General features: G+C 40.2%; 1 protein-coding gene across 1 annotated transcript in view; it reads right to left on the reverse strand.

Moving 5' to 3' along the window:
- EGFLAM (EGF like, fibronectin type III and laminin G domains) overlaps positions 1-17,557 on the reverse strand; it is an 83,980-nt gene that overhangs the window by 16,739 nt on the left and 49,684 nt on the right. The window contains exons 10-16 of the mRNA XM_067316167.1: positions 16,254-16,354; positions 14,859-14,959; positions 13,572-13,716; positions 10,608-10,797; positions 6,474-6,599; positions 5,516-5,759; positions 606-717 (exon numbers count right to left, since the gene is read on the reverse strand). Coding sequence (XP_067172268.1) covers positions 606-717; positions 5,516-5,759; positions 6,474-6,599; positions 10,608-10,797; positions 13,572-13,716; positions 14,859-14,959; positions 16,254-16,354 — 1,019 coding nt within the window. The remainder of the gene's footprint in view (positions 1-605; positions 718-5,515; positions 5,760-6,473; positions 6,600-10,607; positions 10,798-13,571; positions 13,717-14,858; positions 14,960-16,253; positions 16,355-17,557) is intronic.

The raw sequence follows: 17,557 nt of genomic DNA on the forward strand, positions 1-17,557 counted from the left end.
GTGTGTATATTTGAATGTACCTGCTTAGAGTAAAATACCCCTGCTTGGATTCCTGGAAGCAAAAGTTAACCTTATTAAAAACCTGACTCAGTATGACCTCTTAGTGAGGGAAGAATAAAGTGCAAGTAATTGACTGTCTGAGTATTCCAGTGCTTATTCTGTCCTGAAAATTAATCTCACAAGAAGCAAAGAAGGAATTTTGGGGGGGTCTACCTTCAGAGAGAGGTAGAAACAGGACTTTGTGCACATAATTTTCTATTTCATCCTTCACCAGATGACATATTTCACGGTGTGTATGCTGTGAAAAGACTCAGCTACAAGCAATAAAAAGCCAGAAAAGAATCTCAAGAACATGTGTAACCCCCCAAAAGGGGTCCAACCACACAGCAAGAGCAGGGAAGGCCGTGACATCAGCTGCCGTTACAGGAGACCTGTCTCTCAGAGTTCTTGCTGCCTTCATGTGCAAATTCCCAGAAAAGGATGCCCTGGCGTGTACAATTTTTGGAGCTCTTAAGAATTTTGAGAGTAGCCTGCATGGTTTATTGTGTGATCATTTTATAAAATAATAGCTGCATTCATGATAATATGTGTCATATGCATCTCACCTCTGCCATCCCTTCCACTGGCTTTTGTTTATCCACTTGTAGGATCCCATTCTTCGCTGTGCGAGACACTCGTAATTCATGCCATTGACCCAAACTGACAGGTTCTTCACTCCTGTTCGAAGGGGAAGAAAACTCTTAAGTATTTTACACTGTCATCTTGCTGATACTTTCAAATATCATTGTCAAGATAAAGAGTCAAGTACTCTGGAGATGATAAAAAAAAAAAAAATCACTGAGTTTCTTTCCTTATAGGGAAGTAACAATTTCTGAGTACCATCAGAAAGGAACATAAAACCATGTTGCTACAGCAAATGACAAGTCCTCTATTTTTATTTCTAAAAAAAAATGTCAATAACCAACATGCATTTCATCTACCTCAGAGCTAATTTTTCTGCTAAGTCATTTATAATATACAAAGACAAATTTTAATCTCAGCTATACACCCTCTTTTCACAGAGATGTAAGCTTGGAGATAAAGCTTCCCGCTAAACGGTCAGTTTAGTCCCACATTCTTTGTCTCCTTTTAAAACAGAAGCGCTTTGTGTTGGCTTATCAGTTCTATTTATGCAGACTGTTAAGTGAAATCTTCAGAGACACACATACACACAGGCTGCTGTACATTAAGGGGAAGTAACTAAAATATGATCCTAATAATGTGATTCTGACTAGGAACAATAATCCCCAGTTGTTGTGTAAAACATTCACCAGTCTCAAAGGAAGCATTTAAAAACTGTTCATACAATCCTTATTAGTTCAGCACTAATATGAATAGCACCTTGTATAATGGGTAAAAATACATCCCTCATCACTGAAGTTCTGTAGTATTTTATTTTAACCAATGCAGTAAAATGACAATTGAAAATATTTCATGTCCAAATAATATCTTGCAGCCTTTTCTCCAAAATTCACTGCTCAAACTGGAAAAATCAGAAACAATGTTGTTTAGGACACATTAAGACTTTCTAACTTTGTATTTTCAGGCTGTTTATATTTAAAGATGAACAAAGATACATTTCAAAGTGGAATACTTAATTGAAAAAAATGTGATTTGAAACAGTGATTCAATAGCAACTGAAATGCTGATGTAAAAATTTATTTAATTTTGAAAATGTGAAAATAAAACTTTTTTTTCTGAACAATCAACATAAATTCAGACCTATTTTGTTCCTCCAAATTTCCTTGAATTCCATTTTTATCTACTCAGAAGATACTGTCAATATCACTTTTTACTACTAATAATAATTTTTTTCAGAAACCATCCATAAAGAGATATCACCAAGCAATGTCACTCATTTGTTGTCCTTTTTCTTGTTTAGTAGCATTTAGGGTTTAATTACCTTGGGTAAATCAATAGGTAATGGAATTTAATCACCTTGAATAAGTCAATAGTTATAACAAAACCAGACAGGTTTGGCTACCTAATAAGTGGCAATACATACATTTTATCTCCTCTGCTGATTAGGTCATCATAATGTTAACCCTCCTGCTCTGCCATATTTAATTACAATTAGGGATGAGTAAACCTTGCAGAGTTACCACTTAAGATCTGCAAGTTATTTCTTGGATTCACAGCCCTTTTTAAACCAGCATGAGTTTTTTAATGCTTTTTGCAGGCATTTGAATACTTCTGGTTCTTTGCTTGCCGTGGAGTTAAGAATTATTTTTTCCCAGCTAAACTGAACCTTAAGAAATACTCCAAATCATGAAATTCTTGATCCTGCAAATATTGGGCCATGTGAAATCCCGGGGGACAGCAAATTTTCCTCTAAGACATCCTGATAAATAGCTCAGGTTCTGCATCTAGCCTTCTCTTCAGCATCCCTGCTCCTCTCTGCGCACGGTGCTTCTCCCCCTCAGTACAGACTCACAGTGCCGTCGGGGCTGGCAGGGACCTCTGGAGACCACCTGCTCCAACCCCCTGCTCAAGCAGGGCCAGCCCAAGACTGCTGAAGCAAAACCCGAGCGTCACAAAGTTCAGCTTTTCTACTCATTTTGCTGACATACTAAAATGAGCTTCCTTCATCCCTGATTATAAAGATATTCTAATCATATTCTAATTATATTCTAATATTTAACAGCCTGTTATCTCAGCCTGGCCCTATGAACACAGGCAGTCAGGACTATGTTGCACACATTATCTAGAAAAAGGAGCTGAACTGGACATACGGCTAACTGTTCGCACTAAGTGGTGGATTGACTGCTGCAGTCAATGAGGTGGAGGAGTCCATGAGGATAGCAGCTGAGCTTGGGGTAATTTCACTAGGATATCTGCAGTTTTGATGTACTTCAGCCATGGGAAGGATTTTGCAGACTGAGGAAAGTTCGACATGTCATTCAAAGTTATATGGTTAATGCATGAGTTGAGCATGTAACCATACTGTCCGAAGCTTGAACGTGTGCTTGTGCATGGATAAAGTCATTAGGATGGTAATCAGCTGGAGAAAGAGTGACACAATGTAATGCCAGTAATCAACTGGTTATAAGGGATATAGGGATTCATTTATTTTGAATTAGATTTATGGGCTGAAAAGGATTCCACTGTGTACCAGCATTATGCCTCCTACAATATTAACTTGCTAGAAAAGACTGAATCAATGAAACCACTGTAAAAACTAATGTTGAGCAGACAATCAGAAGTTTGGCATTTCTTCATCAGGTGCCCGACCGTGCAATCTATATAATATTCATTGAACACAGATATCTGTAAAGTATTGTATAACAACATCTCTGTGTTTTGGGCAATTCTCATGACTTTTAACTAAGCTTGTCAGCTTCAGGACATTATCCAGCTATCATAACCAAACTCCATTTTCCTTAATATACATGACCCAAATGTTAGCTGGCTTCCAGTTCTCTCTTTTGCTTTTACGGAGAAAGGGATATTTTCCACTCTCAGGCATATGCTTGTGGCTCCTGCCACATTTTACAAGCCACATACATCTCGGTTAAATTTTTGTACCTGGTGTTTTGCAGCACTACAGTATTTTGGGGAAAAAAATGATTGTCTACTTTAACGTCTTATGTTTGCCTGTAATAAGAATTAGACAGCTATAATCAGAAAGAGGTTGAAAGCTGTTGTAAGAAGGACCATTTTGGGTTGGCGCAAAGGTCTCTGACATTAGCTATTTCTGCCACTTTGGGCAAGAGAAAAGAACAGGGCAAGTATGGGTACTTCCCTTGATATATCCTCCCAGCTTCTGGCAACTTGTCATTTAGCAATTTCCTGAATCAGAAGCTGCATCCGTACAATTGTGTTTGATCTTCCTCAATGGATCTTTCTTCAAATTTGTCAAATGTTTTTTTGAACCTATTTATAGTTCTGGCATCTGTAACATGCTATGACAATTAGTTTCCACAACTTATTTGTGTGCTGCCTGAAAAAAAAAAAGTCTGATTTTCTTTGTTTTATACTACTTGTTCTGTGGTTTCACTGGATTCCCTCTAATTCTTTGCTAATGAAAAAATATGTAATAATCATTCCTTATTTATCTCAATGTCACTCACAATTTAAAAATCTTTATCGTACTTCCACCAAGCTGTCTCCTTTCCGGGCTGACGGGTCCTACTGTATTTTTGGAAGCTGTTTCTTTCCCTCTCCTGAATACTACCATTGCTATTCTTCAGAATTTTACTAATTTCTTTCGAAATGGAGTGATCAGAACTGCAAGAAGTTTTCAAGACATGGGTGTATGTACCAGGAATTTTTACAGAGGCATTGTTCTTTATTCTATTCCTAATAACTCTCTGCATTGTACTTGTCTTTTTCTATTTGTCTCCAAGCAATTAACTGTTGCTTTCACAGAACGATGCCTGATGACTCCAGGATCTCTATCAGGTAACAATAACGGTATTGCCACAATTGTGCATTATTAGGATTGTGCATTATTTTGCATTTGCTGACTTGAAATTTCATTGCTCACTTTCAAATATGAATGAGTTTGTTTGCTTGGGTCCTCATTCAGGGAAAAATCAGTATATTCCTCCTAATCTCGGCATAGCCAAAATTCCCAGTGTTCACAGGAAGCATATAGTATGCAAAAGTTGAGGCAATGTACATATTTTGCATAAGCTTTGTATAGATTATTTCTATATATTAGGTCAGCCTGGTCCAACTGGCAGTCTCTTGGATCAGATCCAAAGTACTGAATGCTTCTATTTGGCCCTTTGTCTTTTCCTCAGAGCACAAGGAACAGCTGTTCGGGGACTGCCATTCGGTTTACACAGAGAGATTAGCCCTTTTTGAGGCATCTCCTTGTTTCTATCCTAGACACCTATTTTAGGGTGGGATGAATCATTCTCAGAAGGTCTGTCTTTATCTGGGAGGCAGACATCTAACTTTTAGGCTCATGAATTCAGGTGAATTGGATCCTATCCTTAGATCTCCAAAATCCCAGCACTGTGAGAAGGAAAGAGGGGACCTGGAGGTATACATTCTCCTTGCGATGCCTCCAGCCCAGTGCTTACTGTCAGGACTCCAGACCAGGAGGGAAGATGCTCAGAAAAGTGCCAATATTGTACCATCCTGTGGCTGTAAAGTATGAATATATGTATAAAATTTTCATGGATCCCTTCCTTATTAACCCCTAATTAGCTGTGACACAATATCATGGTGGCAATGAGAATTTCTGCAATATTGCACAGAAATAAAGGTAACATCTGCAATAAGATGGTGGCATAAAATTGTAACACTCATAACAATGCTTTGAGATGGAAATTAATGTAGGAAGAGTAGGAGAAAATCTTATGCACTTAAATACAACTAGTGTTTCTGTGTTTCCTTAGAAGTAGCAGCCACTAGAGAGTGATGGGCTCAAATATCCCATTACAGGTTACTATTCCTTCCAGCCCACTCCTCACCTGGATCTGCACTGTGGCACTGCTGGAAAGAAAGTATAAGAAACCCAGTTTACCTGATAACAGCCGTTCCTGAGCCACAGTCGAATCTGAACTCCACGTAACCAGCCACCATGTTAATGGAGAGGAAGTCCTTGCTGTCTGTGTCGTAGCTGTACAAAAGGACACCGCTCTCTACGTCTGGATGAAATGTTATCTCAAACTCCATGAAGGAAAGGTAATTCTGTGGTTCCAAGGGCCAGGGTGTACTAGCAAATGACCTTAAGGATTCATTGAACTGAGGTACAGCCAAGGCGATTGCTGGAAATCCAGAATACACAAGCAGGTCACTTGAGGCCTAAAGGTAAGGAACTGACTAACCTACTAACCAATGTCAGTTCTCTTGTTATGTAGTTAAAGCTAATACTAAGAAAAAAAACCTAGAAGCTTTATCATGCAAGTTAAAAATATTTTTTATCCTAACCAATAACATTGCTTCCCTCCTTAATCCCTTCTTTCTTCAAAGATACATTTGTATAATAAAATGCTTTACCCCTTTTCTGTATTATGGCTGGGTTTCTCAAAGTAGTAGGTATGCACACAATGGGTGGTTTCATGAAAACCTATGTTCTGCAGCACAGAAAATAATGTGGTATGCATTTGACTATTTTATATCTCCATGGTTTCAACAGAAAAATGATATTTGGTATTTTACATTTTAGAATATAGAACTGACACTGTTTTTAGGAGAAATGCATTTGATTTTTTTTAGAGTTAACGTATAGCTGTGGAGCGGTACATTATTTTAACTTCTGAAAGGTGAGTTTGAGAAGCCAATTACGCAGGAGCTGGATAGAGCTCCAGAGTGAACGGTGGGGGAGGGTTTCACTATGTGATTCTAAATAGAAAAAATAGCATGGACTGTCTTCTGTCAGTGTAATATTATAAGGCAACCTTGGATATTAATATGGAGAAAACGCCCTGAACACGAGATAACTCATACAAAGAAATACAAGCAACCTAGCATCCTCTCACCTTCTTCACAATGATGACCTTTAAATCCAAGAGGGCAAAGGCAAATATATGAATCAGCTTTGCTTGCAGTACAGGTACCACTGTTGATACAGGAAGCTTCATCACAAATTCCACTGCTACATTCACCTAAACACAGGGCCAGAACATATCAAAGTTGTTTGTCAAAGAAGATTTATTTGGCTCTTGATCATTACTAGCAACAAATACGATTTGCTCTCCTATCTAGATTCTTTCCCAGTTTGTCAAACTGTGCACCTCTGAGGCAAAGGAGCTTCACTGTCAGCACTGACTTTATACCAGACTAGAAACAGACTTTAAAAATAGCAGAAATTATCACTAACCAACAAACCACGACAGTCATACATTTCACTCATTCCCCAGATAACTAATTTTCTGTCTCTGTTCCCACCTTTATTTTCTTGGGTTAATTTCAAAATCTCCAAAAGTCACTGGATGTTTACAAGCACTGCGATTTGTTTAATTTCAATTACCGTAAGTGCTTCCTTCTTCATCGTAAATTTGTGCTATGGTAAGCTGGAAAGGTGTTCATCAGCAGCAGCTAATCTTATTAACTAAAATGAGGTTAACTCTTCTGTCTGCACTAAAAGGGATCCATACCACCAGGATACCGGCTTTCTAAGCAGCATTTCTACTCTGCTGGCACATCACTTGAAAGAGCAAGATGATGAGGGTTTTTTTTTTGCTACAATTAAGCTGAAACTGCCATAGAATAAACAGTTTACTTATTTGCCTCTTAGAGCTGTGAAGATAGCTATAAAATTACAGTATTTAATGGTGAAGTACTGGTTTTTATGAAGTACTGGTTAATTTTATTTTTCTTCTTTATTTTAATTAGTTTCTGCTTAGATAGATTCCCCCTTATTCACAGTACTAAACTGAAATTATTCATTAAGAAAGCTCAAATAACACATTTGTGGTGTACGAGCATAAGCATATCATTTGGAAGGGCAAAGTTTCTGACAAACTAAGAATCACATTTATTTTGGGGTACTCTGAAACATCACCTCTGAGATGAGACAGGTGCACTGAGGCAATTCTGACTCTCCAGTTGAATATTATCAGAAATAAACACTGGAGAACAGTTTTGTTATCTGAGGTGACCGAGAAAAATTTGGCAAACCTATTGCAAGAAGAGGATATGTTGTGTGTTTCTGTTTTGCTGTGTTTAAATACAGCACTGTGACACAATCACTCTGATTGTACAGACACTTTCCAGGGCAGGACTCTACAAAACTTCAGTGAGGTACTGGCATTAGTACAGTGCCAGCTTTATAGTTCGGTTTCCCATCATATATTCAGAAAGAGAAGTGCAGTGAAATCTCTCTTGTGTAGATGGCTGATGTGCTGCTTCATCCTGTTACAAAAATGAGATGATCACTCACTTGTCCAAGCTGGAAAATAACCTTTGCTTGCTGAGTCGCAGAAGACATGCGGTAATAACTCTTAGGTCATCTGGAATAACTCCCTGTCAGAACAGACTTGTCTCGTGTTGTACATTTACAGATGTCCCACCAGGCCCATTTTTTATTGTGGAGGGGGACAGCCTGAGTACGCTGTTCATAATGCAAGGCTCCAGGGCTAACCCATGGATCACAAGCAAAATATAAGAGGCCTCTGCAGCAGAGCAAATTCTCCTTCTACACAGAAGGAGACAATTAACCCTTTCAAAAGGCTGCCCCACACCCAGCTGTGGGAGCCTCTGTACTCACAATGCTAATTTAGCCATCTTTTTCTCTTCTGAGCAGCTAATGGCCATGGTAAAATAAAGCAGGACAGTACTGGGGTTTTGTTACAGTGTTTTCCACATAACTGTACTCCATTTCAGTAGAATTTAAACCACAGTTTCAGTGGGGTTTAAGCAACACCTTTCATATATAAATCCTATTTTAAAATTTATTGCAAAATAGAGAACATTTTAAAACAACAATTTTTACTTTTCCTCAAGGTCCTTTTCAGTCTTACTGCCTAGGTTCACTACGATTAGTGAACAGGTGCCTAGTCCCTGAGATCTCTCACATTCTCGCGCTCTCATCACTTATCATAATGCAACAGAAATGAGCAGCTCCAGTTCCATTTTACAGACAGGGAAACTGAGCCAAGACATGTGGGTAAACACCCATGTTGATATACTGAACTGCGAACAGAAAACTCGGACAACACTCATCTTTACTACATCTGCCTGACAATGCTACTTGTCTTTTCAAACACACCAAAGTTGAGCAAAATCTTTGAAAACCAGAGAAGGACAAGGAAGATAACAATAATGGGACAAGGTGCAGGCTCACTGGCTTTAGGGGCAGTTTCAACTGGAACGGTCTTGGTATTTAAGGACCACGCTGCTCTCACGGTGTCTCTGTGACATGGAGTATTTCAGCACTTGGTCCAGCACAGGTGACTAAACCGAAAAGACAAATCACACGTCTGATGCCTACATCCACTGCCACCCTACGGGCAGAGGAGGACGAGGGAAGCCTCAGCGAGAATACGAGGTACTGACATGCCGGTTCTTCTAATGCAGGTGGCAGAGATGGCTTAATGCAGGAGGGATCCCTCTCTTCCCCACCCTCAATTCTACGGTCCATGTACCACAGTACCGCTGATTTATACAGAGTGCCAACAAGAAAGAAAGAAAAGGCTGGCTAGCAAAAAACATTCCTAAACTCCGTCAGGTTCACTTCCAATTTATTTACTTTAGGCTTAAATTATATTCTATAGTTTGCAAATCTCTCATGGTACAGTTTCAGATAAATGTGTGCAGCCACGTAAGAACAGGAAGGCTCCATCATTCAGCTTTGAGTCACACATGGCAAAACCCAGCATTTACTTTCATTGATGTTGATTGTTAATGCAGTAGTACACGGAGCATTCATGGATGGGAAGGGAGCTAGGTGCAAACAAACAGGCAATAGAGATTAGGGCTCAGAGAACTTTAGCAAGACTTTCCTCTCTCTATATAAATTCCATAGATTCTCACTCTATTGTGAAATTACTCTGTTTCCAAAGTCTTATTCTTTTCACCATCTGCTTCTTGGGCCACTCTGTTCCCTTCCTATACTGCACAGAAGGCTGGTCATTTTATCTAGAGAATACAGAGCAATTGTTAGGAAGTTTCTTATTAATCACTTCCTTCTTGGGATTCCAAACACCAAGCTGTAAAAGAGAAGAAAGATGACTTTGTGGCTGAAGCATGGCACTGAGAGTTGGAAGATATGGGATCTATTTCCTGCCTTTACCACTTGTTTTCTGACTTGGGGTTTGCTCTGTCTTAAACTGTTTAGACTGGGAGGTCATTAAAGCAAGGATTTTGTTGCCTTATCTTTTTTTTTTCAAGTGCCCATAACATGGATGAAACAGAGATGAATAAATATGTACAGATGACAGGACTAGTTCATTAACTTCCCTACTTCTCCATCTTTTCATCTGTGAAGGGGAGATAATGTTACAATAACACTTCATAAAGCTGTTGAGAGAATGTATTCCAAGGCATTTTTTAAACATACTGTGATCCTGGAAATGAAAACAATGGCTGGTCAATGGGAAAGCCTATCTGCTTCAGCTGTAATGGGGTTTCATGGGAAAGAGCCCTTTGTAAGGGCAAGAGTACTGCTGTAGGTCTGAAAGATCCCTGCAGTGCTTCAGACAAATGCAATGATGCCTTTAGGCAAAACACATTTTGTTGTGTCCATAGCATTTTAAATACAAACACAGTGTGCATACCATTGATTTCTGATGGTATGAGTGTGTCAGTCAGGAACATGAAGAGCCACCCTGAGAGATGCTGGCAGAAATACTGGTGCAGGCATGATTATATCAGCAACACTGAGCTGTTGTTTTTTTAAGATGGTGGGTTTTTGGACAGTTTTACTGTTGTGCTGGATAGCTGTGTCCACAAGGAAGGGTTTTTGGCATGTCACATTGAGACTTGCACAGTGTGATAAAGCCCCTCTACTGCAGACAATTAAAGTAATGCACAAAGGTACAGAGAAATACCGTGCAAAGACCAGAGACCAACCTTCCCTCTCTCAAACCTGGATCACTGCTCCATTTTTTCAACAGGCCTCTGCCGTAATGCTGGTTTAACACTGTTTAAGGATCCCATACCACCACACTTACCTACATCAGCTCCACTTAGCGCTCTCCCTAATGGCCAGGGTCTCATATCAACGACCTTTCCGTTGACACTGAGGGTCTGAACACAGCCCTGGAATCCGTGGTTTGTGCCCGCTGCTCTGACCAGCCAGTACATGCTGGGGGCACCGCCAACGTAGAAGGGAGTCCGGAACGTAATTTTGCTATATTGGCCCTAAAGGGAAAACACAGCGTGACATGATATGGAACAGACATAACACATGATAACTAATTCAGCCACACTGTGTATAATCAATTATTTTCTCCATGAAGAATTGTCTCAGGGGAGATTTAGGCTGCTCATTGGTAATTCCTTTCCATTAGGCATTCCTCCTCTTGGTGTATCATTTTAAATGCTATTTTTTGCATTCACAGCCATTGCAACAGCTTGGACTATTTAATGCAAAATAAAAAGCTTAAAAATTACTATATTCTGAGGAGGAATTGAGGATATCTGTCTTTTCCTGCGATTTCTTCCTTTACTTTTGCCAAAATTGTTTTTCTTTGAAATTCTAAGCCCTGGGGGACACAGACCAATGTGATACTGCCTTTTGGACAGAACCCAGCAAATACTTACTACGGAATAATAATAAAATGACAAAAAACAAAGGTAAAAACAAAGCCAAGACATAAACTGATACAAGTACAACAACTTCAGGGGGATTCTGCTCACTTCGCCAGCACTAAATTTACTACCTCTTGTTTTTCTGGCCTTAACCTGCCTATGGAAACCTACAAATGCAAAGTGTACTAGCACTGCTATAGCGCACAGTAAGGAACAAAAAAATGAACAAACCTTTTTGATCACTGGATCAAACCCTATGCTATTGTCAGCAACCGAGTCTACTTCTTTTCATAAGCTGATCAAAATATTTGTCTTCTGCCTCCTAGTCAAAGGCTGTTCCAAAACTTCACTGCTCTTTAGTAAGAAACCTTCCAAATTCTCATATATGTTTATTCATGGCCAGTCTATACCAATGTGCTCATGTGACTGTATTGGCCTCTAGCCTAAACAGCTTCTGAATTTTCCACTCCTTCCCTGCCTTACATCTCCATAGTATTTACAAGGATAAATCATATCCCCAAAGCCTGTATTTGCCAGGCTAAATGAGCCAAGGTTACTGAGCCTGTGGGTGTTATCGCACAGCACACTGTAGAAACACCTCAAATGGATCTATATGAGCAGGGTAAACTAATCCAGGCGAAGTCTGTGGCTCTAGATAGCTCAGATGTCTACAGAGTTACACAGTGGGCATAGCCCAAGGCTGCAGCAGGCAGCTGCTCCAGCCTGCCCCAGCTGCTTGCCACCACTCCTCATCTTTGATGCTCCTGCGCCCCCGGTCTGTCAAGCTCAACTTCTCTAACCTGTTCAAGCCAAAATGAACCAGATGAGAAAAGACTACCGTTCTGCTGACACTAATGCACGTCATTTGGACTAGAGTGGGCTGAGGAAGACTCATATGAACAGCAATACTAAGGGAGCAGAAGCCCTGGCCGAGAGAAACACCTGGAGCAATAATATCTTATTCTGGTCCAGCTGCAGCTAGAAAAATACATGTGTCTACTGCTGAATTATTCTTGTAATAATCTCTGCAGACCATAATCATCCTGCAGCCCTTCTTTGCACCTTCTCTTGTTTGACTTCATCTGTTTGGATATGGGTGATCACAGCTGTACATGGCCAGATGCAGTCCCACTGAAGCCTTTTACAACGGCATTAGTCTCTGCTGGAAATATCTCTCCAGGTTCACCCTAGAATCACATTTGCCCTTTGCATGGCCTCATAGCATTAGTAACACACAGAAGCATCTGACAGACACTAAAATCCTTCTCCTGTGTCATTCCCAATTGACGAGCTCTCCATGTGCAGCAGACATTAGACCTCAAGCACATAGTATTTATGCTGTCAGGCTTCATCCCATTCCTATTACTCAAGTCCTCAAGATTTTTTTCCTTTCAGAGCCTGCACATGAAAGTGTAAAGTGATAAGATGTCTGAAGCCACCTTCTTCAGGGCTAGGGCATGATAATAGTGCTTATCAAAGAGAAGAGAGAAGATATCTGAACCAATTTGCAAATGTCTCCTTTTTCAGTTTTTTTTTCAGTTTTTTTTTTCTTTTTCTTTTTTTTTTTTTCTTCAATTTCACTTCTGTTTTCTGGCTTGGTAACAGAAGAGCAAGTCAAGACATCTTCCTCTATTATATTTTATCCTGGCTGCCTCATATGAAATTGTTGGTGTTAATAAAATTCAGGGCAGAATCTGGCCCTCTATCTCTAACTGCTTGGCAATCTTTATAATCTAATGTTAACTTTGTTTTCTTTTTATTTGTTTTGCTTTTCAGTTTGTTCCTTAGCAAGGATGCTTCTGCAGTACATTTGTGTTCCTGAAGTTTCAGCCTGAGTTCCTTTTAAATATCTTTCATCAAAATATTACTGTGCTTAAATCTATGTCAATTGTATACACATCATTACACTTTTTGTATATAAATATGTTGTGCAGCTATATATATATATATTTTTTTATATACACACATATATATACACACATACGTTTGCAATTTTTTCTGGATGGGGAAGCAGAGAAGAGCGAGATTGAATTCTCTGAGCCTTGAAAAAGAAAGCAATCAGGGACAGCAGCCGTAAAGCCTGGCAAACTTCTAACAGCAGCCTGTATCTGAGATTGGGGAAGTATAGCAGAAGGGTGGCTGAGCAAGTAAAGAGCATCCTAGAAGACTGTGATGGCATTCACTGCTGGGATATTTATCTATGTGATTTCTAGATTACATATCTGGAAGAGCAGTCTGTCCATTGAACCTGGTTCACTAAGTTCCCCGACACTGATAAATAAAAATGTACTTTTTCAACCTGACTGGACTTCTGCTGGCAAGAAGAAATGTCATCATAACCTTGAGAGAGCCCAAGGTAGAGCTCCAGGTGCAGGATTACTCACCTGAGATTTTCCTGTGACGGGAATGTCATTGTCCATCTTGAGCCAGCCATTCAGCCCATCTCTGAACAAGGTGGCACTGTGCCAGCTCCCCAGTTTGACTTTGTTTTCACTCGTTATGATTGCAACTCCAGTGCCACAGTTGAACCTGGGAGCATGAGGCAGAGAGTACAGGGTGACAATCTTTCATTAACTTCAATAACCAACAGTCATTTTTAGACTCTGAATATTCCCTTCCCCTTCGGGAACCTCTCGGTTTCGCATTCCATATTAAAAGGCCACAGGAAAATTAGACAGCAGGTCTAAATCTGATCTAAGTTTCAAACTTTCTTTAATATCCTTCTTTCTCTCATGGAGAAGATTTTGCATCCTCTGGCACTACCAAGTGCATGCAAAGCTTGCCAACAGCAGAAACTGTTTCAAGATGCAGGGTATTACAATCTGAGTTCCTGCTATCACAGTAATTTCTCTTGGGAATTTTTCTAGGACCCTGCTGAAAGGCAGTGCTAGATTAATAACTCTGGGATTCTATACGAAACTCAAATCTTTCCGTATTGATTGACAAGTCTCTCCATGAGAGACTGTGTGGAGCTGAATATGCACAAAACATGCCATTTTCTCTGATTGCCCTTCAATGCATGAGGTGAATAGAAACAGGACTAAGACACACCATCCATGTTGTCTTTCCCCACTTTCAGAGGAATCACCCTCCCAAAAAAATGGAGACCTGTGAGATATTCTCTCATATGCTTATCTGAGGCAGTGCAAGAAACTTCCTCCGTCTTCATTTAAAAGATCTGCCACTCCTATCCAAATGACATGTATGGGATGAAGTTCCAGGCCCCTTGCTTGCGCTAAATCTCTGTATTTTACTATATTCTCTTCAGATCCTTTTGCTGTGAAGCAAAGAAACTCTACATAGCAAAAGGTGAGCAAGTGCAGTGGCTCACTGGTGAGCAAGTTCAGTGCTCACATAGCAATGAGCCCCATAATAATGCCCCTAAGAAAACTCATTTTGTCTAAGAAAAAACCATTTTGCCTTCGCAGCAAGGTCTGCGTAAAGTGAGTTCAACAAGGCATATGTCTATGTCACTAAACAAGGATGAGAGAACAAAATATTGAAGAACTGCTCAGTGAAGTCATACTATCCATTTTGTGCACTGCCTGGGGCAGAAGTCAAAGACACGACAGATATTCATCACGTAAAGGAGTCCCAGGAGGCAACAATGACCCCTTTTCTTTACACCAGATTTAGGGTGGAGGTGAGCCTAGTAGAAATCAATGCTTTACCTGAACTGGAGGTTACGTCGGATGATTGCTAGTGACATAAAATCACCACGACCATGTTCATTTTCTCCGCAGTATAGCAGCAAACCATCTTCTGATTCAGCCTGCAATCACCACATCAACAAGAAAAATCAAAGTCTAAGCCTCAAAGTGACAGACAAATGCGAGTAGCAGAGGGGGACTTTTCTCTAGAAAACGTACAACATTTATCAGATGGAGCTTTTAAGTTCTAAAACCAGAAATAGGTCAGTCAATTTCAAATCCTGCACTTGAAGAGCCTGAAAAACCATGGCCTTAATGCTTAAATGGTTTAGGACCATCTCTTCTATTTACAGTATGACCTATCAACAGTATCAGAAGTACAGACAAGCTCGAATCATTAAAACCTGTCAGATATGTCCCGTATGAGACCTCTGAGCACAAAGTCTAGCAAGGAAGTCCTAGCAAGCCTAGTAAGTCTGGACACATCAGACCTACTGCCCATGAATACACACACGCTGTTTCACATGTTCTGTGAGTCTGATGCTTTTCAAACTGAAGAACCTGTGCAGGCACGATTTACCCATATGTGCGTAGCAGCTGACACAACGGCTCTTCCCAGCCATCCCGCAACTCAGGCTGACAAATTGCCAGAAAAGTGTTGGATCACCATGTGAGGCAACAGGTTACTCCTGCTCTGGTGACAGTCTCATACCTAGAGCGTGAAGCTGGCAACTCTGCCGTATGTGGGAGCAGGACTGCATCTGACAGCTCACCTACGACACGTGCCCAGCCACCTTCCCTACAGGAGGCACTGCCAGCTCTGTCCGAAACACGTAGACAGCATTAACACAAGGCAATGTGAGATTTACCCTACCACATCAGACCCACAGTTTAACTAGTTCAACATCTTGCAGTTACTAGTGGCTGGTGTCCCATATTTCAGAGGGGAAAATAATGCCTACTTATATCCCACAGGGTAAGAAAGGAACTCTAGCAGTCTTTTGCTCAAGAAAACAAGATCGCCACTTCTTATGTGTAAACATAATGTGTGGCACTTTCAAATTACAAATTTTAATTACAAAAAATACAGGTGTATTTCAGCCTGTAGTTCATTCATATGACTATAGTCCTGCCAAGGTACATTGCTGCTAGTCTGCAACACCCAGTATTGCTGATGCCAGGGATTCGCTCATGCACTATCAATAATAGATACAAACATTTTAGCTCAGATCACCAAATTCATTCACATTCATTGCATGTGAAGCCAGATCTTTAGCGATGAAGGTTATGTACATGCTCACCACAATTACATTAGAAGCTATAATGAAGCTAAGTTATTGTTCCAGTGTCTACAGCATCAGAATAAGCAAATAAAATTTAAAGCTCCTGTGTGAACTCAGGATTGCTTAAACTTACCCTGAATTCAAGGGTAATTTGAAATGTCTGATAGGAGTTTTTCAGTGGTTCAAAGGTGATATATGAGTAGCCAGAGAACTGAGGATACTGGATAATAATATCTGAAAAGCAAAGACAGAAGCATGCTGTTTAGAAGTTTTCTCCCATATAAAAATCGATATACACATTTAGCACTAGATAACATCAGGTGAAAATGCAAGGCAGAGTTCCTCCAGAGACAACTATTAGTCAGCAGCAGTCAACAATCAGTTAACCTATAGCTTTGTCCTCCCACCACCTTTCACAACTAATTCCTTTATTCCCAAGGTTCTGGGGAACTTGGAAAGAAACAGGATACTGAGGGCCAAATACTGTTCAACAGTTTAATCACTGGCTTCAGTGGAACTTACTTCAGATTCTTGTCTCTGTCACAGAAGATAGAATTTGGCTATTTTTTTATTTATCTTCTTCTAGGCACTCATTTAACAGAGAGACCAAAGTAATTTTCTGTTTTGACGGATTATAAAAACATATGTGGGAAAAGTACACTGGGCCAGATTCCACACCGCGTTAGTCACTGCTGCTCCGTAGCTGCTGCGTCTAGCATCCCAAGCACCCTGAGCTGGCTCATGATAGCCCACTGGCCCCTAATACTTCCCCCTGCTAACCTCAGGGTATAGGGTAAAGGGGGTGATGGGGAGAAGAGGGTCCCTGCTGACACCTCTCCATCGTGGGAACCCCTGGCTGCAACAGTGGCCGTTTGTATAGCTGTTGTCAGCTGGCATATCAACCCTCACCCTTCACTGTCGTATGTCAGAGCATCAGCTCCAACACTGGAAAAAGCAAAAAGATATCTCGCTGCTACCTTTGCAGCTCCTTTCCTGAGAAGCATGGAGGAAAGACCCAGTTTCAGTCTGGAATTCTTATTTTTGCAATGGATATAAGCACAGTGAGAGGATATAAACATAATGAGAAAGGAAGGATGAGGTGCCCTACTCCTCTCTGCTATTTGAGTTCTGAGTGGATCTCAGCTTTTTTGTTAGCAAGCAAACAAATAAAATACATATTAGACTGAGGTGAAGAGAATCAGTGGTATAACCTGAATGCAGCTACAGCAAAGGGAAGCTAACTCAGGTACTGATCACAAATAGAGCTGACTGGACCACAGTGCTACGCAGTTGTTGATTATAAAGAAAAGTGTTTCCATTCAGATTAATATACTATTTAACAATATTGGCTGCTATGGAGAAGTTCAGTACAAGGAAATATTGGTATACAATGCTACTGCTTACCAATGAATAAAACACTCCCTTGTGAAAAATAGT

The sequence above is a fragment of the Apteryx mantelli genome, chromosome Z (genome assembly GCF_036417845.1).
Source record: "Apteryx mantelli isolate bAptMan1 chromosome Z, bAptMan1.hap1, whole genome shotgun sequence".
Lineage (NCBI taxonomy): Eukaryota > Metazoa > Chordata > Aves > Apterygiformes > Apterygidae > Apteryx > Apteryx mantelli.